We start from the raw sequence: 22,985 nt of genomic DNA, 5'->3' as shown, positions 1-22,985 counted from the left end.
TAACCATTTCACTAAGTTAGTAATGTAGTTCAGCAAAACAATTCATTCAACACTTGCATGACCCTCATTTAGAAGGTACATGATGCTCATAGCTAAACCATATGCAATTCCCTCCATCTAATGCAGATAAGAACAATACCCATAGATAATACACAGCAGCTAGCATTGAGCACCATCAGGTGCCAAATCTGATCTGTTTACAGCAGGAAAAACTATCGTTTTTCAAAGGACTCTATGAAAAAGGCAGTACTTGTGTTGGAGAGGTGGCTCAGTGGGTATAATCACTGGCTGTTCATGACCTGGGTTTAGTTCCCAGCACCCACATGAAGATTCACAAGCATCCATAACTGATCTGACACCCTCAAATGGCCTCCATGGGCACCAGACACTGAAAGGTGTGCACATACCTACATTCTGACTGAACACCCATACACAGAAAACAGAATCAATAAATCTAAAAGAAACAAAAGGATAGCATTCCAGGAGGCCACAGAGGAATAACAATGACAACATCATAGGGGATGCATGCTTTTTCCTTTTTTCTGAAGATAGATTTTTATTTTGCCTCACATAATATATCCTGATTAAGGTTTCCTCTCTTCTACTCCTCCAAGTTTCTCCCTATCACCACACCTCCAGATCCACACTCCCTTTATGCCTCTCATTAGAAAACAAACAGGCTTCTAAGGAATAATAATAAATAAAATATGGGATAAAACAAAACTGACACATCAAAATAGGACAAATTAAACAATCAGAAGGTGTTGTGGAATATTGTACACTGTGTGAAAATGTATTGCTGTGGTTGGTGTAATAAAAAGTTGAATGGCCAATAATAACTAGGCAGAAGTTATTGGCAGAACTTCTAGGCAGAGAGAGGACTCTGGGAAGAAGGTACAGTTGATAGCTAGACACAGAGGAAGCAGCATGGGCAGTACTGAGTGATGAGGTAACTAGCCACGTGGCAGAATGTAGATTAAAATAATGGGTTAATTTAAGGTATAAGAGCTAGTTAGTGGGACATGCCTAACTAAGGCCAAGCTTTCATAATTAAGAAATCTCTGGGTCACTATTTGTGACCTGGTGGCCCAAAGCAAAATACAAATACAAGAAGGAAAAGAGCCTAAGAAAAGACACACGAAATAGATAAAAGCACAGAGACCCACTCATTCACACACTCGGGATTCCACACAACACTGCACTGTGCGCCATGACATATACCAAAGGATCTGATCCCTGGCTAGAGTCGAAGATGGCATCTCCAATGAAGAGAGAAATGTTTCTTAAAATACAGAAAAGGAAGCCAGGCGGTGGTGGCGCACACCTTTAATCCCAGCACTCGGGAGGCAGAGCCAGGCGGATCTCTGTGAGTTCGAGGCCAGCCTGGGCTACCAAGTGAGTCCCAGGAAAGGCGCAAAGCTACACAGAGAAACCCTGTCTTGAAAAACCAAAAAAAAAAAAAAAAAAAAAAAAACAGAAAAGGTTGAATTATCTCTTTAAGTGTAGTTTGGAGTGCGGGAGGAGGAATGCCAGCCAGTCATTCCTACAGTGGTAGGTGACAAAGGGAATCCTGCTCCCTTCTGCAACCTGTGGCCAAAGCCTCTGGGAAGCTGTTCCATTGAAGTGATAAGTATTCTGAGAAGTTCCCACTCTGTGAACTTCTCCCACCTCCAGTTGCTTGTGAGGTTTTCCTTAGCTTTGCCTGGCCCCAGGCAGGCTGCAGATGAGGAGGCCTCTGATGGGAATGTGAACACCATATCCACCTCCACAGAGCATTCCATGAAACACTCTGCAGGCTAAAGCTTTGTGTTTCCAGTTCATGAAGCAAGTGTCTCTCAGTGTCTGCATGCTGTCACTCCTCCTCACAAGTCCAGGGAACAACAACAAAACAGGATAAAGTCAGGTTTTCTGGCTGAAGGGAATCAGTATTGACTACACAAAAATTCTCTCTAGTTGTTGCATGCCTTCTTTTAAAGTATTTTTATTATATATTCAATGTGTTACATGACCTTGAAGATAAAACCATAAACTTTTTTGTTTATTATTTATTATAGTGGTATGGGTATCCTGTCTGCATGTATATCTGTGCACTGCATGCACACTTGGTGCTGGGGAAACCAGAAGAAGGCATTGGATCCCCTGGAACTGGAGTTACAGGTGGCTTTGATCCATCACCCCAGTGCTGGAATGGATCCCAGGTCCTTGGAAGAGCAGCCAGTGTTCTTCATCACTGAGCCATCTCTCCAGCAACAAATCCAAACTTCTCAACCCATCATTCCAGTCTCACATTGTCTGCCCTGCTCCCTTCTGTCCCCTGTCCCTCTCTCCCTGTCCCTCTGTTCTCTGTTACAGTTTACAGAGCAACTTGCATCTCCCAGGCCCAGTGCTGCCTTACATCATGGACCACACAGGTTGTCCTAGAAGGCCCTGTCCTCAGCTTTCATTCCCCCTGAGAATTCGCCTCTTTAAAAACAGCAAAGCAGGCTCAGCGTGGTGGTGCATGTCTTTAATCCCAGCCCTCAGGAGGCAGAGGCAGAGACAGAGGGATCTCTGTGAGTTCAAAGGCCAGCCTGGTCTACATAGAGAGTTCCTGGCCAGCCAGGGCTACACTTTAAAATTCTCTACCTCCCTCAGTACCACCACTGCAGTTTGAGTCAGGAACCCCTCCCCTGTATCCCTAACTCCCTCTATTCTTTCATCTGTAACCACCTGTTTATTTGGCTGTCTTCCTCACTAAGCTGTGAGCTCCTCAGGAACTACCACATTTCATTCTGTCAGTGTATTTGGTGCCTAATACAGAGCCTACTGTCTGGGAACATTCAGGAAACTAATGTTTACTAAGAGAGTAAGTGAAGAAATGAATGAAATCTATGTGGGAAGATCATAAAAAGTTTTTAATTTAGTATGTTTTAAGATTTACTTTTACTTTATTCTTATGAATATTTTTCTTCTATATGTGTATGTGCACTGTGTGCATTCCTGGTGTACTTGGATACCAGAAGAGGATGTCAGATCCTAGGACAGTTGTGAGTGACCATGTGGGTGCTGGGAACCAAGTCCAGATCCTCTGCAAGAGCAGCAAGTGCTCTTAACCACAAAGCCATCTCTCCAGTCCCCAGTTTTCAATTTCACCATCATTTATCACATATCTCTAGTGCAAACAGCATCTTGTCAGATGCCAACAGAAGTCAGGAAGCAAACACACTTTCTATCTTTGAGTCTCAAGGGAAGTTTGGAAAAGAGGAGAAGAGCTCAGTTAAACACAAACCTCACAGCACTAGCCTCGGAGCTGGGGTGGTGACAAAGACTCTGCCACAGGAAGTCAGGGTGGATTGTCTCTACTTAGCAGAGCCAAGGTGACTAACTATTTCAACAGAAACTAAAGACGAGAATAACAAAAGATAGAGAGAGATTTTTAAGAAGATGGGCATTTCACCTGACAATAGCAAAACCTAAGCAGAAGACATGAGTGGATTTCAAGGGCCTTTGTGGGGCCAGATTCAGACCCTCACAATCCCAATCTGCTCCCAACAGGCTTGGCCCAGTTGACTGTTTACAGCAGCTCCCTAGGCCCTCTGCATGCAGGAGACAGTTGTGCAGCTTGGTCTGTTGGAGGGGCCCCTGGTAGTGGGATCAGGATCTATCCCTGGTGCCTGAGCTGGCTTTTGGAGCCCTTTATATATGGTGGGATGACTTGTTCAGCCTTGACGCAGGGGGAAGGGAATTGGTACAATACTTACTCCCCATGGGAGGACTCATTCTTTTGGAGAAAGGGAAGGTCTTTGGGTCATGGGGGAGAGAGTCTAGTGAGTGTGCAAGAGGGGTGATTGGATGGGGACCTGCAGTTGGAATGTAAAATGAATAAAAACTTCCTTAAAAAAAAAAAGAACTAAAGCACACTTGAAGACAGAAAAAAAAAGTTTCCTCCAAGCCAAAGTATCTGTGTGTGGTGATGGTGGCTCACACCTTTAATCTCGCCACTAGGGAGGCAGAGGCAGACAGATCTCTGTGAGTTCCTTCACAGGCTCTGAAGATACACAGAGAAATCTTGTCTTCAAAAAAAAAATCTGTAAAATCTGTTACAATAAGTTATCATAAAGCTTATAGCATGAGAGTTAGTGGTTGAAAATCTATACATAAGCAATCTTAATTTACTACATCATATTATGTGTGTAAATTGGTTTCAACTCTTGTTTGAAAGAAATGGCTGTTTTTAAGTAACAGTGGGTTCCTGCGATATAATGGATTGGGATGAATTTTTTTGTGGTGAGTTTTGCCCTGAGGATAAGAATAACGTAGGAGGAAAATGTATTAAAAACAAGGTTTATAAAAAATCATGATTTAAGAACAACATTGTTGATAACTAGGATATCAAATCTGTACTTAAATGTATTTATGTGTAAGGAAAAATACAAATAGAAAACTTTGCAAATGGGGAATGTAGGCAATTCTCTCTTTTCCCAGTATAATGTTCTTTGATGTAAGGCCTGAGCAACCTGAAAAATTGGGGGAACAACACTGAAAAGGCTGTGATAATTAAAAATGTAAACATTTTTATTCCTTGATCAAGACAACATAAATGAACTTTTGTTTACTGTGTTCAATAAATTTTTGCTGTTTTTAAAATATAGCTGAATAAAGGTTTTCTGGATCCAGCTTTATCTCAGAAAGATGTCAAGGGTTAAACCAAAATGTTTGTCCTTGGATGTTCTCAAAATTCACTGTGTCTGCAATCATTGGTGGTTGGATATATGCAAAGATTCTTCTAGTAATTATGCCAATTCTAGTTTACACTTGATACAGATACGTATCTGAGCTAATAGAATACATCAGCTCAGGACCCCGAGGACTGTGCCTCAGAAATCCAATTAAATTGGACAAGACAGAAAATGCAGCCCAGTGCCACTTTGAGATCTTTGGCAGCAGTTAACTCTGCAACTCACACAGGATTGAGCCTGTATGATAATGAGTATTCAGAGACGGGTAATGTTTGGGGGGCGCTCACCATCCTCAGACAGAGCACCTGTGTGGCCTGGGCAGGCATCTCCATGATGGGTAAGGTGACCTGCTGACTTCCCATGCAACCTAAGTCAGAAGCTCATTTTTTAGTAAAAGGGGGACCTGTAGCCCCCCCCCCCCCCCGCCCTTTGGGTAACTGTTGCCTTGCTTGCTGACCTTGACCTTGCTATCCTCCCTATGCTAATTCCCTGCTGGGTTCCACCCTCCTGAATGCTTAAGCAAAGTTCCTTGTCTGTGTATCCTGCATAATGGGCTTTAACAGCTTAGATGCAAGATTGTAAAACATTGGTAGGGAACTTCTGCCCTCAGGGGTTCTCCCATTGTGCTGTAAGCCTGTACTTAAGACCTCTTCCCTCCTTCAATAAACAGCATTCAGCATAAAAAAAGAAGAAGAAGAAGAAGAAGAAGAAGAAGAAGAAGAAGAAGAAGAAGAAGAAGAAGAAGAAGAGGAAGAAGAAGAAGGGGGCCTGAGAGATGGCTCAGCATTTAAGAGCACCTGCTGCCCTTTCAGAGAACCAGATCAGTTTCCAGCACCCACAGCAGCAGCTCATAAGTGCCTGTAACTCCAGCTCCAGGGTCCTATGGCTTCCTGTGGAGTCCTCCTCCAGCACCAGCACTCAGTGTATTTCCACACAGAGACAAACACATGCACATCATAAATCAAGTTTCTTTTAAAGAAAAAAAAAAGGACATAAAATGCTGCCAGAAACAGAACCAAGTAGGAAAGCTCCATAAAGGAAGCTCTCTCTCAAAAAAAATCACCCAAGGTCACCTCCTGGCTTAGGACTGCTGGCCTCTGGCCAGGTTTTGATGGATGCCAGCTTGGACGGACTGGCATCCCTAGTTGGACTTCTGACTGAAAACATGACTTACAAAGACCAACAGAGGTTTAATGTCATGAGATAAGATGTGGCCAGCTTTCACACAGACTGAGATAGCAGAGAGCTATGTTATTCTAGATAAAGAATATCAGAGGTTGGAGAAATAGGGTGAATTGGTGAGAAAGGATGAAAGGAAAATTAAATATATGAGACAGGGGACTAGAAGACAAGGTGTTAGGACCACAGCTAGAACACCAAGAACTGAGATATTCCTATTATACCATGCAGCCAGATGATGGCATAAGCAGGTTGGCACAGAGCCTATGACATGTCTCTCCTTACCTCAGTCAACTCAGGCCAAGAGAGACTGACTTGCAAATGTTTATCTGGCCTCTTTGTCTTTGCTACTTTTTTCAGATTTAGCTATTTGGGTCAACTGAGACATACAAGAAACTGTGATATTCTGTACTGATGCAAAATATACTGTATGAAAGGATAAAAAATGAAGTTCCCAATTTATCTGTGTACTATATGGATGGGTTTATAAGACTCCCTGTCTCTGTATGAGTTGTAATTTTGATTTAAAGTTTTATTTTGATACTAAAAGAGCTTCAATTCAAGAATTGTAATTTTTTAGGCTATAATTAGGACATTCAGGTTAATAGTCAGCCACCTCAAAAAGTGCTCAGAACTTTGTTTGTAGTCGTGCTAAAAACAAATGCAGTTTATTGACAAGGATAAACTTTATTTCACATGCTGTGTAGGTTTTCAAAATAAAGACTGAACAAATATCTAAAGTTATACATATGTCTAAAGGATGGCCCTTAAAAACTCTTCAGAGATCAGCTGAGTATGGCATTTAAAGTGTTAAATGAAAATGGCTTCCCATGACAGACAAAATGCCAGCTCTTTGTGGGAGTTCTAAGGTTCCCTCCAAAGAAGAGAACTGTGCCTGAATTATGGTAATGCTAACCTGGCAAAACTGCCATAGGTTACAGCGTCATGGAAGCTAGGCAGAGACATTTGAATGAGGCCTGTGATCGCCAAAGAACCACTGAAGATTTGGGGTTGAGTAGACATCAAATGACACCTGAGTGAAGATGTCATTCCAGCAAATTGTCTTAACCATGGGACTCAACATCATCAGTCTTCATGGAACTGCAGATCAAAACGGCAGTGAATCTCACCTCAGCTCTTCCAGTCTCCAGCAAAAATCTACCTAGATCTCAAAGGTGGCTGCACACTGGGACCTTCCTGGGAAACTTGCTGCCCAGCTACATTCCAGCATTTGGAACTTGGCTATAATCATTGTGGCAGCCCAGACAAGAGCCATGATCTGCAGGTCTCCTCATGAACAAGAGGGGGTGACAATAAACCTCATATCAACAGGGAAAACTCTCCCTGAGGTGGGAACCTGTCTTGCAGCCTTGTTTCTATCCCAGTTCCAACAGACCTGGAGCTCCCTCACATAATTATTTCCTGTATTTCAGAGACCCCCACTCTGCAAGGAGACCCTGTGTAGTCCCCTCCCTTCTCTCATCATCCATGAGGAAAGACAGGAAGATCACAGTGCAACCACCAAGGAGAACAATGGCAACCCAGAAAGGTCAGGGAGGGCATGGGCAGACCTGAATCACACTTAGCCAGGACTGGAAGCCAGGGTGAGGGTGCTCTCCCTGGTGCCCTGGAGCACAGGGTCCTCTACTAGGACACACAGGTCACTTCATCCTGCACACCAGGGTATGAACCCCTGAGATAACAGGTATCCCTGGATGAGACACGTGATTGGTGACACCAGTGAGGATGGATCTGGACCCTCCATAGTCATCACTCAGCTGGACCTTTTCCAGTCCCTAGAGAGGACTGCCACTCAGTGCTGGGAGTAAATCCCTCCATTCCTGAGCATTGAGATCACAGGGCAGACTGGGCTCTGCTAGGTTTTGGGTTCTCAAGGAAATACACTCACCGCTATAGGAAGTTTAGGGACAAGGCCCTGGGGTGGGCTGCTGTTCTCTTGGAACACAGGACACTTCTCAGACTCGGGGCTCAAAGTATGTTCTAGAACACTGAACCAGAAAGGAATAGAAGGATGGGAGGCAGCACTCACAGAAGAACAGAGCAATGTACACACACAGACTCCACCCCCAGCCCATCTGACTTCAAGAGGTGCCCTCCTCTGGAAGGAGGCTCAGTTCTGGGAATAAAAGCAGAGCAGACACCAGAGGAGCCCAGCTTGGCAGCAACCTGAGAGGCAAATCTCCTCTCCAGAGGAAGAGCATAACCCACAGCAGAGACTATGGAGCTCACTTCAGCCCTACACCACAAAGAACAGGTCTCCTGGAGGGGACTCCTGCTTATAGGTGAGGAGATAGTCCTCTGGAGAAGAGAGTAGGAGATCTCAGAGATTGGATGGGGTCTTCTAGGAGAGGGAACTGGCTTCTACTTGAAGCCTGAGAGCAACAGGAAGCTCACAGTGGATGGGAATTGGAAGTGGGGAGGAAAAACTCAGATGTAATGAGTGTAAGTTTATCAGAACAGACCTCTGTATCCTGAAGACTGGCATTCACACCTCTGTCAGGGTGACTCTCCAAGTAAAACTCACACTGGGGTGAGTAAACAACAGCCTCATTACATAGGACCCTGAGAAATCTGCAAATAAACTCCAGGCTCTGGGACACGCATTTGCTCACAGGTGTCTGAGCCTGTTCCAGGCAGTGGGGTCTAAACCAAAACCAAACATGTCCTCCCCTCAAAGCCCTAGTCCTACTGTACAGGAAGTCAGAGCAGCAATGGGGGTGGTGCTGCTGACTATCCCCAACAGGACACACACACCCAGACTGAGAGTTGGACACACTCGGGTTTCAAATTTCTACCATGTAAAGGTCCTAATATTGACAGACTTTTCTCTTTTCCCTCACAGCCTCACTTTTAACCTACTGGACCTCGCCCACCACTTCTTGTTCTAATCGGTATTCCATGATTGAAATAGTTCCACCCTATGTTGGAGAAGGGGACGATGTTTTTCTACACGCCCGCAATTTGAGTCTGGGTACTTTCGCCTGGCACAGGTATAGAGATTTGTTTACACATGAACCACAATACATTGGATATTCTTCAAGTGATGGAGAAGTACATTTTCCAGGGGAACGATACACAGGCAAACAGAAACTATACAACAATGGATCACTGTTCATCAGGAATGTTACTCTTAACGATGGAGGACCATACAACGTATATGATATCAATGATCGGTGTGCATACGTGAACTTACGTATATACCGTAAGTGATTCTCTGTAATATCTGGGTCCTGGGTGGGGCTAATCCTACTTTACATACAGGGATTTCGTCCTGGGTGACTATGTGTTATGGTCCACATATTGTGGTTCTAGAAGATGTTAAGTCTTCTAGATCATTTTGTAGACTCAGGCTTCTTTGAAGGTTCCCTGATTCATGTCAATCAACATCAAACACAAGATTTATGGCCCAGCCCATTCTGAATTCTAACCTGATCGTGATTTGTGTGAGATCTCTGACAGGCTTTCAGGTTTCTCAGGGAAGCTCAAAGGGAGGACTCTTCATTAGCCATCTGTAGGACAGCCCTGAACAACAAAGGCTTAGGGACCAGGTCTACACTCATCAGGGAGGTCAGTGCAGCTGGAGGGACTCAAACCTTGTATCTCAAGGCAGGCAATGGATCCCTGAGGACCAGGAGATAAAATGAGGTCTCTGATTCTAAGTTTTGAGTCTGTCCATCACCAAACACTGCAGCTCAGTTCACTCATGAGAAAGCCCTTGCTTCTCCCACACACAACACAGGAGGCCCCATTATCTCTGAGCACTCAGCCACTCCATCTGCCCATAATTTGCTTCCTACATGATTCTTTAAGGATCTGTGTTGTTGGGAAGTTAAGAGACTATCCCTGGTAGAAAGATGCCCTTGCAAAAATCAGAGGTACCACACTAGGTAATCTTCTCTCTGTTGTCCACACAGCAATGATACCCAAGCCCAAAACCACAAGCAAGAATTTTTATACCAGAGAGCGATCTCCAGTAGCATTAATGTGTGAGCCTAAGACTCAGAATATAATCTACCTGTGGAGGATAAATGGCCAAAGCCTCTCTGAGGAGGACAGGTTGATGCTGTCTGAGGACAACAGGACTCTCACTTTACTCAGTGTTGTAAGGACTGACACAGGACCCTATGAGTGTGCAAGATGGAACCCAATGAGTGCCTCCTGAGGTCACCCAATTTCTCTGAACATTACCTGTTAGTATTTTCTGTTTCATCCTGACCCCAATGGCCTAAATACAGAGGGCTAGAGCTACCATACTAGTTCCTGGTCCCCTTGGGTTCATGACACAGACCACCATATAGATACCTAGACTGCCAGAGCATCCAGGCCCTACCTACCCAAGCACATGTAGACAGGCACAGCATTTAGTCTGAAGGGGCTGGAGGGACTTCTTCTGCCTAGAGAGGCTCAGGGTGATGAAAAGAGGGGACATGTCAGACTCAGGCACAGTGTACACATAAGTGTGCAGTGGGGATGTTTGTGTGTTTTGCTTAAGATGGATCAGGACTTGTGCATGCTGCATGAATACTCTTCTGCTAATCTGCACCCCAGTTCTGGGTAGGACCTTCTCAACTACAGTCATTGCACAGCTCAAAGAGATACTATGGCCTTCCACACACCAGCATTTCACCTTCCCTCTGCATATCCATCACTTGTGGCTTTGTTCTGTTTGCTCCAGATGGTCCAGATGTCCCGATCATATTCCCCTTAAATATTCATTTTCGTTCAAGAACAAACCTCAGCCTCTCCTGCCACGCAGATGCTAACCCAACTCCACAGTACTCTCGGTTTGTCAATGGAGAGCTCCAGTCATCCTCCCAAAAGCACTTTATCCCCAACATCAATACTAATCAAAGTGGATCCTCTATCTGCCTCGTCTATAACTATTTCCCTGGAGTCAATAGCACCACAGTCAAGAACATTACAGTCCTTAGTAAATGGATCTTTGAAATATCAGCACAGGGTTCGGGGTAGAGTCTTTTGCCTTCCTGGGAAGAAGCAGAAGCATTTAATTTCCAGCCATGTCTGTGGGAACAAGCAAAATCTTTCACTGAGCTGCATGTTCCATCCCTATGTCTAATCATCTCCTGCTTCTCTGAGTTCTCCTGCCTGATAGGAATGGAGCTTGGAATGTGAGCAGGAGGTTCTCCCAGCATTGGAAAGGCTCAGGTTGTGTGAGGGACTCCCAGGGGAGAGAGAACCTTAAGGTCAAGGTTTCTTTCTGTGACTAACACAAGCCTTCCTGTCCCCTCCATTTTCATTTTATGACCTCCATGACCTAGAAGAAACACCCAGGGCTTCCAACTGTGCTCACATTCTTTTTTCCTAATTAGGGAGAATATTCTCCACAGAAGGGACCAGCAGTGCAGAGCTCTGCTCTCAGGGAACTCTGCTCCTGTCTCACTGGTGGCTGGTTCAGCTCTGAATCTCTAGAATGGGAAGAATGGGTTAAGGTGCCTGGGAGCCCTGTTCTGAGTCAAGGTGAACCATATCACTGACCAGTTGATGATGCTCTTTTGCTTACTCTTCCCAAGGTTCAAAAAAAAAATTGTGGGCTGAGTGTGGTGGTCCAAACCTTTAATGCCAGCACTGAGGAGGGAGAATCATGTAGACAGTGTGAGTTTGAGGGCAGCCTGGTCTGCATAGTAAGTTCCAAGCTGGCCAGGACTGTAGAGTGAGACCCAGTCTCAAAAAATATATATTAAATATTGAGGATTAGATTGGCAGGCTGTGGTGGTCAACACTGTGATTACTCCATTCTACTCTGTGGTATTTAATCCATACCCATGGGGCAGGAAATAAAACTTGTATTCCAATAGAAATTCTTCAGTTAGAGATTTCTCTCAGTCCTGAGGTCTAGGCTTTAACACCTCAAAGATTAGCTGGGCCATCTTAACCTCATGACAAATTATTTAATGAAAAAGAAACAGAAGGCTAATCCATAACGGAGGGACCTGACTGTTCACACTCACAGAAGGTTAGAGCAAATATTTGTACAAAAATCAACAGGAAATACATCTCCCCCCATATTTCTGTACACTGGTGCTGAAGAGCCTCCCAGTGTGGTAGTTACACAAACAACCTGAGTTGGAGGTCACTGTGGGTGATTGGGGTAGGAGGAAGATGCAGATCTTCCCTTACAAACCCTATTTTGAACCCAAACACTTGATCTTGCAGAGGGCCTCTTTGTTCTGTGTGCCCTGGAAGCTGCCTAGATCTGTGAGGGTGAAGGACTCTCAGCTGGTCCCCTTGACTCTTTATCAGATACCTAAACTTATCAAACTTTATCAGATACCTAACTCTCCACTTAGGTCGGATACCTAAACTTTCCATTCGTGTCACTAACACCACGGTCAAAGAACTGAACTCTGTGTTCCTGACCTGCATAGTAAACGACATGGAAGACTGGAACATGTCCCTCTTTTGGATCCATGATGTGTCGTCAACCCATTGGCTGTTCAATGGCCAGAGACTGGGGCTCACAAACAGGATGGAGCTATCTGATAAAAACAGGACCCTCAGCATAGACCCTGTCAGGAGGGAGAATTCCGGGGAGTATCAGTGTGAGGTCTCCAATCCAGTCAGTTCCAAGAGGAGTGACCCCATCCGGGTGGACATAATTCGTAAGTGACCTCTCCTTCCTTCTTACTCTGTAGTGTTGGAGGTGGGGGCAGTTTCTTTATCAACAGTGTGTAAAATGGGTCAAAGTCACAAGGAGAAAAACATGGTACAAGAGAAAAATACAGCCAGCTTGGTGATGGACGCATGTTAATTTCACGATGAAAGACCAAGCAAGCTAAACACAGTGCTGCATGCCTTTAACCCCAGGACACTTCAGACAGAGAGTTCCCACCCACACTGATCTTTGTTTATCAGCACTGGCCACTATCCTGGAGACTGGCATTCACACCTCTGTCAGGGTGACTCTCCAAGTAAAACTCACACTGCAGAGAGTAAAAGACAGAGTCATTATGTAGGATCCTGAGAATCTGCAAATAAACCCCAGGCTCTGGGACACTGATTTGCTCACAGGTATCTGAGCCTGCTGCAGGCAGTGGGCTCTAAACCAAAATCAAACTAGTCTCCTCACAAAGCCCTAGTACTACTGGGCAGGAAGACAGAGCAGCAAGGACATCTAGAAGGTGGGCACAGGGGATGACAAGTACTTCAGAAGAAACAGAGCATGGAAAGGTCAGAAAATGAAGGCACCGAGTCTTTTTAACACCTGAGAAGACAGTTTCACACAGCGGAAAGATTCAGATGTACTCATGAATGGGGGTGGTGCTGCTGACCTCTCCCTAGCAGGACACACACCAAAACTGAGAGTTGAACAACACATGTAGGTTTCAAATTTCTACCAAATGCAAAGGTCCTGTATTGATAGATTTTTCTCTCTTCCCTCTTAGCCTCTCCCACCACTGCCCAAGTCACTGTTGAAGTAGTTCCGCTCCATGTTGCTGAAGGGAAGAATGTTCTTCTACTTGTCCATAATCTGCCAGCGACAGTGGCAGCCTTTTACTGGCACAAGGGAGAAACTGTACATGACAGGAATGAAATTGCAGGATTTCTAATGCCCAGTAATACAAATGAAACAGGACCTGCATACAGCAGCAGAGAGATAATATACCCCAACGGGTCCTTGCTCTTCCAGAATGTCACTCAGAATGATGCAGGAACCTACATGCTAAACATGATCATGGAAAACTACGATTATGAGAGTGCATCTGTGCAGTTCCATGTACACCGTAAGTAATTCTCTATAACCTTTCGGCCTTGGGTGGAGCTAATCCTACTTCACACATAGGGTTGTCAGTCCCAGATGACTCTACGTTATAGTCCCCACATGGTGGATCAAGCATTCAGTAAAGGACACAGAGTGGAAAAAACAGCAATAAATCAGGATGCCCCACTTGATACCTAAACTCTCAGAGGATAGGGGGTGAGGTAACTAAGACCAGGCATGTCAGACTATGCCCAGGGTCTTAGATGCTCATCATGAACATGGCCTTGATAAAGACGCTTCAGAACTCAAGCCAGGCCTGGCTTAGGAAACCATGAGAGTCTCACAGAGAGATGAGCACCAGAAGCTTTGTTGCAGACCTCCATCCTAGACTGGGTCAGAAAACCTGGGAAGCTTGTAAACTGGTTTGAATTGGACCTTCCTTTGGAGCTGACAATGTTATGCCTCCGTTGGGACAAGACTATCAAGGAGCTGACTTTCCACGCAAAGACAAAATGTTTCTTTCTTCAAGCCAGGGGAAGGACCCTGTTTGACACTCAGTTACCTTGAGTGAAGGAGGAAGGCCCGGGGCACTTATTATAAGGTGTTTAGATAGGAAAACGTTTACAGGCAGTGGATATATATCTTGGTGTCCTGGAATTGGATGGGGGAGCTAGGGGTGAGGTAACTCTTGGAAGTTATTGGTAGAAGTATAAGCATGAATTTACTAATGGCTGACAGGATGTCTGCAGTAAGCCCCAGGATGCTGACAGTATGCAGGGTATCTATAGAGACATAAATTTTTACTCCCTATATCCTGCTGAGCTGGGTCCTGGATATATACATTCACATTTATTGTTCCAGCCCATTTCCACATGAATTCAGTCACTGGTCAGCTCTGAGTTCATCCCCAGGTCAGCAGATACCTCGAGATGGGGGACAACTCTCAAAATGGAAACTGATGTTTCCCCTTCAACAGGGTGCAATGATAAGTTGTAGGCTGGGAGCCTGCTGACAGTCAGCCTCTGAGAGCCATGTCTGAGGTAGGTCACCTGGGCATCTCCTCCTGAGACACAGTGTGCTCAGCACAGGTGGAGAGGTAGGAAAGGCAGTCAGCCAGCTCTTCTGATGGTCTTCTGAGACCTCACAGGAAGGTCAAGAACCCTAAAGAAATAGAGGTGTAAAATGGCAGCTCCTTGCACAACAGGAGTCCAGCCAAAAAAAAAAAATTCCCTGAAGGGAAATAGTAACAGACACTGCTTAGTGGAAGGTGAGGTCATTGTTCACATTTAAGGTTAACTTGCAGGCATGGCAAGGATCATTTACTATGTGTTCTATTATAGGGAAACTGAGACAGATCCTGACTGTTCCACTCACAGAAAGTGTGAGCAAGAATTTGCACAAAATTCAATGGGAAATACATTACCCACCATGAGATGTCTGGACACGGGGGATTGAAGTGGCTCCCAAGGTGGAATTTACACAATACCCTACGTCAGGGTCACTGTGGGTGATGGGGTAGGATGAAGATTCAGATCTCTCCTTACAGACTATATATTGAACCCAAACATGTGATCTTGTAGAGAACCACTTCATTCTGTGGGCCCTGGAGCTGGCTGAGATCCCTGATTGTGTTGGAATCTCACCTTGTCCCCTCCACTGTTTATCCCCAGAGCCAGTGACTCTGCCCTTTATCCGAGTCACCAATACCAAAGTCATAGAACTGGACTCTGTGTTCCTGAGCTGCTCTTCAAATGACATGGGGATCTATATCAGTTGGTTCTTCAATGACATCTCCATCCAATGGCTCTTCAATGGCCAGAGTCTGGGGCTCACGAAAAGAATGAAGCTGTCCCAGAACAATAGTACCCTCCACATAGACCCTGTCAGAAGAGAGGATTCTGGGAAGTACCAGTGTGAGCTCTCCAATCCAATCAGTTCCAAGAGGAGTGACCCCATCAAGCTGGACATACGTGAGTGATCTCTGCTCTCGTCTTACTCCATAGTGTTGGGGTGGGGGTAATTTCTCTATCAATACTGTGCAAAATGGGTAAAAGTCACAGGGAGAAAAATATGGCTCAAGATGGATTCATGTTAACCTCATGATAAAACACCAAGCAAACTGAACACAAGCTGCATCATGCCTTTCACCCTGGCATGCCAGAGGCAGAGATAGAAGTGCTACGAGTTCCCAACCACCCTGGCCTTTGTTTATCAGCACTGGCCACTATCCTGAAGTCTGACATTCACACCTCTGTCAGGGTGACTCTCCAAGTTAAACTCAAACTGAGGAGAGTAAAAGACAGAGTCATTATATAGGATCGTGAGAATCTGCAAATAAACCCCAGGCTCTGGGACACTGATTTGCTCACAGGTAACTGAGCCTGCTCCAGGCAGTGGGCTTTAAACCAAAATCAAACTAGTCCTCCTCACAAAGCCCTAGTACACTGGACAGGAAGACAGAGCAGCAAGGACATCTAGAAGGTGGGCCCAGGGGCTGCCGAGCACTTCAGAAGAAACAGAGCAGGAAAAAGTCAGAAAATGAAGACACAGGGTGTTTAGAAGGGGAGGTCAGACAAGACATGCCGATACTCACCATAGATTCTGAGTGTGAGCAGGGATGTGGGTTTAGTGAGGGGTGAGCTGTGTAGACACTGAGGAGACAGTTTCATACAGTGGAAAGATTCAGGGGTACTGATGAATGATGGTGATGCTGCTGATCTCTCCCCAACAGGATACGCACACCAAGGCTGAGTGTTGAACACACTCAGCTTTCAAAATTCAACAAAATGCAAAGGTCCCAATATTGATAGATTTTTCTCTCTTCCCTGTTAGGCTCTCCTAAACTAGCCCAAGCCAATATTGAAGCAGTTCCACCCCACGTTACTGAAGGGAAGAATGTTCTTCTACTTGTCCACAATCTTCCAGGGAAAGTGCGAGCCTTTTTCTGGAACAAGAAAAATACTCTTAATAAGAGTAATCTAATTGCACAAGTTTTAACATCCAGTTTTACAAATGAAACAGGGCTTGCATACAGCAGCAGAGTTATGATATACCCTAATGGATCCTTGCTCTTGCAGAATGTAACTCAGAAAGACGCAGGATTCTACATAGTATGTATGATAATGGAAAACTTTGATACTGTGTTTGCTTCTGTGCAGTTCACTGTACATCCCAAGTAATTCTCTATAGCCTCTCCTGGTAGAAGCCATGCAGTCACCCCTGGGAAAGGCACAGAAATGGTTTGCAAATGGAGCTGTTTAGAAGGCAAGGCCCTTTGGAGAATCCCATCCATTTGGAAAGACCTATGGAAACAATATTGCAGCCCTCTGTGCTGATCCTAAGGAGCTCATGGGCTTCAGGCCTCTCTTGGCTATGCTTATTCTTAGGGTAAATCTTAGTTTGCTCTTTAGTTGTGATTTTGCCTGAGTTTACTGGGAATAAAGCTCTGTTTTGTTGCAGAAACCAGTGTGTATGCTCGTCTCTGGCTGCCTTGGCAGTCATCCTGAGTAAGCAGGAAGAACTCACTAAGGATAATGATTATTGCTTATTCAATTCCAGAAAGAGATAAATATACTCCAAAGAACTTAAGAACTTGGAAAATGATTTCTTAAAAGTTGACCTTCAATACTTACAGGAACATATGAGGAAAAGATATAGGACATGAATGGTCATACATTTCTCTGGCACCAGGACATGAACACTCAGATATTTTTCTAATGTCAAATATCAATAAAGAAATCTAAAACTCCCAGTTCCCTTAAAGGAAAACATCATTCAGAAATTATCAGGAAAAATAGAAAATTTTATTCCAGCAGTTAAAGAGTTAGGTAATAATCTTTACTATTTTGAAAACTTATAAAGAATTGGATTATTACTGTAGTCCACATAAAAGTGATCTACAGATTACTTAGAAATTGGCCTACACCTGAAAATGATATCCTTGCTGTGAAAATATACTCAGCTGATTACAAAAATATGAAAGTATCATATTGTTAAGAACTAATAACAGGGTTTGAATCTATAATGATATGGGGTAAAGGCCAATGACATCAAGGGAACGGGATGAAAAACAAAAACTAAAATGAATAAATGTTAATGATTTGGGAAAATTATTAATAAGAAATTATTATGAATTGCTCATGCTTGATTGCTTGAATGCATTAGAACTTGTATAGTGAAGATGGCCTGAGCTGGTGGGGACCATCAGTGTGAAAGGCAATCGGTGGTCAGACTCTTCATTCTTCACCAACGTCACACATAAGTCCTGTTGCACAGAACCCCTCTGGACCTGGATTCCAGCACTCTGGGCTGTGGGTGGAGCTAACCCTACTTCACACACAGGGTTGTCAGTCCTGGATGACTCTGTTATGGTCCCAACATTGTGGTTAAAACATTTGATAATGGACACACAGTGGTAAAAAACAGCAAAAATCAGGATGCCTCACTTGATTCCAAACTCAGAGAAGAGGGGGTGAGGTAACTAAGCCCAGGCATGTCAGACACTGCCCAGGGTCTTAGATGCTCATCGTTAACACGGCCTTGAGAAAGACCCTGCAGAACTCAAGCAGGGCATGACTGAGGAAACAAGGAGAGTCTCACAGAGAGATGAGTACACTAAGCATTTCTCTAGAAGTGTGTCCAAAACTGGACCAGGAGTACTGGGAAGCTTGTAGACTGGATTGGAATTTGTCCTCCTGTTGGAGCAGACAGGGTACAATGATGGATTGTAGGCTAGGAGCCTACTGACAGTCAGCCTCTGAGAGCCATGTCTGAGGTAGGTCATCTCCTCCTGAGACTCAGTGTGCTCAGCATCGGTGGAGAGGTAGGAAAGGCAATCAGCCAGCTCTTCTAATGGTCTTCTGAGACCTTGCAGGAAGGTCAAAAGCCCAAAAGAGATAGAAGGAAAATTCTACACATGGCAGCTCCTTGATCTCCAGGGGTCCAATTTATGGATTATTTCCTGCAGGCAAATGGGAGCAGATACTGCTTGGTGAAAAGTCAGGTCATTGTTCACAATTAAAGTTAACTTGCAGGCATGGCAATGGTAATTTACCATTCGTCCTTTTAGGGAAACTGGGACAGGAAACACAGTCACTGAGTCAGGATCACAGAGGCAGTGGGTAGCACAAGCCCTCTGTCCACAGCCATGGCTTCACCCTCCCCACCATGGAGACCTTACGAGGTGACCTTTAGTCTTATGGATCATTTCCTAGACTCAAACTTTTTATAGGGTTCCCTGATTCATGTCAATCAATATCAAACACCTGACAATGGCCCAAAAATTATTTAGTGAAAAAGATACAGAAAGCTATTTCATCATGGAGGGACCTAACCACACTCACAGAAAGTGTGAAGGAGAAAATGAACAAAGGTCAATTGGATATAAACCCCCACCCACATGAGATATCTGGACATGTGGGCTGAAGAGAAACCCAGTATGGTATCTACACAAATACCCTGAATCAGGGGTCACTGTGGGAGATCTGGAGAGCAGGAAGATTCAGCTCTGTCTTTCACACCCTGTCTTGAATCCAAACATGTGCTCTTGCAGAGAGCCATGCCATTTTGTGAGCTGTGGGAGCTGACTGAGATGTAAGGGTGAAGGACTCTCAGCTGGTCCCCTCCACTGTTTATCCACAGAGCCAATGACTCTGTCCTTCATCCAAGTCATCAACACCACAGTCAAAGACCTGGACTATGTGCTCCTGACAAGCTTCTCAAAGGACCCTGATAGCTCCATCTCTTGGCTCTTCCATGGCCAGAGTCTGGGTTTTGCGTACAGTATGAAGCTGTCCCTGAACCACAGCACCCTCAGCATAAACTCTGTTAGGAATCTCAAATGGGACCCAACAAGTCACACTGTGTACCCCTTTGTCCCTTTGTCCAAACATCTCTACTTCCATATTTTCATTGTAAAAAGTCATTGGGTAGCACCTTGAGGAAAAACACAAACACAGCCTTGGCTCCAGTGAATTACAGTATCTAGACTGTTCCACTGACCTGACATAACATCTCTCCAAAGAACGAGATTCTAATTGTTTCAGAGGGACTCAAAATCCTTCTGCAGAAGTAAGGCCAACCTTACCAAATTTAAAATTTTAAAATAATGTAAAATAGAAAAGCCAGGCAGTGTTGGCACACAACTTTGGTCCCAGCTCTCAGGAGGCAGAGGCAGGTGGATCACCATGAGTTCAAGGCCAGCCAGGTCTAGAGAGCTAGATCCAGGAAAGACAAACCCTGTCTTGAAAAATGAAAAACAAACAAACAAACAGACAGACAGACAGACAGACAAACAAACCAACTACTGTTAGATCAGTTGTGAGACAGCCAGTCCTAAAACTGTGACCATGGGAGAACTGTCCCCAATACTCATCTGTCTTGTAGTAACAGGAACAGGAGAGAAGTATCTGGCCTGCAGAGAGAGTTCCAGGACAACCAGGGTACACAAAGAAACCCTGTCTTGAAACACCAAAAAAAAAAAAAAAAAAAACAAACCCAAACATGAAACCAGATATAGTGTATCTGATAGAAGTGAGAGTGAGAATAGCCTTGAACTCACAGACACAGGAGACAATATCCAGCATGGAACACTGTTAGCACAGGAATTAAGATGAAAAATTAATAAATGGGACCTCATACAACTGAAAAGCTTCTGTAAGGCAAAGGACACCATCAACAGGTCAAAATTTCAGCCTACAAAATAAGGAAAGATTTTCACCAACTCCATATCCAATAGAGGACTAATATCCAAAGTATATAAAGAACTTAAGAAACTAGGCATCAACAAAAAAAATCCAATAAAGAATGGGGTACACATTAAAACAGAGAATTCTCAGTAGAGGGATCTCAGATGGCCAATAAACACTTAAAGAAATGTTGAACATTCTTAGCTATCAGGGAAATGTAAATCAAAACTACTCTGAGATTCCATCTTACACTTGTCAGAATGGCTAGGATCAGTAACACAAGCCAGGAACTGGAAACAACCTAGAAGTCCCTCAACTACGAATGGATAAATATGGTACATTTGCATAATAGAGCATTACTCAGGTAAAAACAAAATAATGATCTTTGTAAACAAATGGATATTAACTAGTACCAACACAATGGTGGTGCTGAGACTAGCTAAAGAATTTTAACTTGGAACCCTGACTGCCCAGGAACTCTCTATGTAGACCAGGCTGGCCTTTGAATTCACAGAGATCCCCCTGCCTCTGCCTCCTGAGTGCTGAGATTAAAGACATGCACCACCACGCTGAGCCTGCTCTGCCTATTTTAAAGAGCTGAATTCTCAGGGGGAATGGAAGGTGAGGACAGGGCCTTCTAGGACAACCTGTGTGGTCCATGATGTGAGGCTGCACCGGGCTTGGGAGCTGCAAGTAGCTGTGTATGTATACTGTAACAGAGCACAGAGGGACAGGGAGAGGGACAGGGGTCAGAAGGGAGCAGGGCAGACAATGTGAGACTGGAATGATGGGTTGAAAAGTTTGGGTTGGGGGCTGGAGAGATGGCTCAGTGATGAAGAACACTGGCTGCTCTTCCAGAGAACCTGGGATCTATTCCAGCACTGGGGTGATGGATTAAAGCCATCTGTAACTCCAGTTCCAGGGGATCCAATGACTGCTTCTGGCTTCTCCGGACACTAAGTGTGCATGCAGTTCAGAGATATACATGCAGACAGGACACCCATACCCCTATAATAAATAATAAATAAAAAAGTTTAAGTTTTTATCCTCAAAATCATGGAACACATTGAATAAATAATAAAAATACTTTAAAAGAAGGCATGCAACAACTGGAGATAATTTTTGTTCATGGTCAATACTGATTCCCTTCAGCCAGAAAACCTGACTTCATCCTGTTTTTGTTGTTGTTCCCTGGACTTGTGAGGAGGAGTGACAGCATGCAGACACTGAGAGACACTTGCTTCATGAACTGGAAACACAAAGCTTTAGCCTGCAGAGTGTTTCATGGAATGCTCTGTGGAGGTGGATATGGTGTTCACATTCCCATCAGAGGCCTCCTCATCTGCAGCCTGCCTGGGTGCCAGGCAAAGCTAAGGAAAACCTCACAAGCAACTGGAGGTGGGAGAAGTTCACAGAGTGGGAACTTCTCAGAATACTTATCACTTCAATGGAACAGCTTCCCAGAGGCTTTGGCCACAGGTTGCAGAAGGGAGCAGGATTCCCTTTGTCACCTACCACTGTAGGAATGACTGGCTGGCATTCCTCCTCCCGCACTCCAAACTACACTTAAATAGATAATTCAACCTTTTCTGTATTTTAAGAAACATTACTGTCTTCATTACAGATGCCATCTTTGACTCTGTCCAGGGAAGCAGGTCCTTTGTTATATATTATGGCTTCCAGTGTAGTGTTTTTGTGGATCCCGAAGTGTGAATGATTGGGTTTCTGTGCTTTTATCTACTTCTTGTGTTCTCTGTGTGTTCAAGAATCCAGTCAGCATGGAGACACACGCCTTTAATTTCAATACCAACCCTCGAAGACCTGGAGGTCTGTATAGACAGGCAGTGAGAGGAGGTCATGTGGTTGGGTTTACAACCAATGAGAAGGCAGAACATAAAGTCAATAAAAAGGACAAACACACAGGAAGTAGGTCTCTTGCTGATGGGAAGGACAGCAGCGGCAGTGAAAGTTAAGAAAAGTTTTTTAGCTCTCAGCTATTGCTCTGACCTCTTGGGCTTTCAATTCTGCATGTGGCTCTGTGTTTCTTATTTAAATAACACTATTCATCTACATTTGGCAGCCACATTGCAAAAATTCATTAAAAACCGCTTGGCTTGGGTTGGCGGCCCAGCCCAGTTTCCCACCTGGGTGGGCCCGGCTCTCTGCCTGGGCCCAGCTCAGCTTAGGCCCCAGGCTCGACTGACCTTAGCTACAAGTGGTTACCCATAGCTGGAGCTACTTGCTTAAAGCCAGTGCTACAAACAACTCAGGCCTGCCAGAGCTACCGGTCAGCTGCACTGGACTGTAATTTCAACAGCTGCATGGAAACACCAACACACAGTGTCAGAGCTTAAGGAATCTGGAGCACAGGCTCGACTAGGCTCAAGTGGGAACACTTGGCTAGATTCAAGCTTTTAGCAAGAACTCGAGGCTATGCTTTCTTTCTTCCTTCCTTCCTTTCTTTCTTCCTTCCTTCCTTCCTTCCTTCCTTCCTTCCTCTCTCTCTCTCTCTCTCTCTCTCTCTCTCTCTCTCTCTCTCTCTCTCTCTCTCTCTGGATTCACACCTCGGACACTAGGTAGCTGTTTTGAAATTCTCTCGGATTTCTACTGTTCTATGCAAACTTGGTAAGTCAAGTAAGATATCAGATGTTTTAAAGGAAA

At 44.5% G+C, this 22,985-nt stretch overlaps 1 protein-coding gene across 1 annotated transcript; it reads left to right on the top strand.

Moving 5' to 3' along the window:
* Positions 1-8,136: 8,136 nt before the first annotated feature.
* On the top strand, positions 8,137-19,577 carry LOC131895470 (carcinoembryonic antigen-related cell adhesion molecule 1-like). Its single transcript, XM_059245929.1, is given in 6 exon segments — positions 8,137-8,200; positions 8,761-8,889; positions 9,833-10,108; positions 10,594-10,848; positions 15,309-15,608; positions 19,279-19,577. Coding segments are annotated over 6 exon segments (1,323 nt in total).
* Positions 19,578-22,985: the final 3,408 nt, after the last annotated feature.

The sequence above is a fragment of the Peromyscus eremicus genome, chromosome 1 (assembly GCF_949786415.1).
Source record: "Peromyscus eremicus chromosome 1, PerEre_H2_v1, whole genome shotgun sequence".
In the NCBI taxonomy this organism is placed as follows: Eukaryota; Metazoa; Chordata; class Mammalia; order Rodentia; family Cricetidae; genus Peromyscus; species Peromyscus eremicus.
Note: the sequence above shows the minus strand (reverse complement) of the source record. Positions and strands in the feature narration are given on the sequence as shown.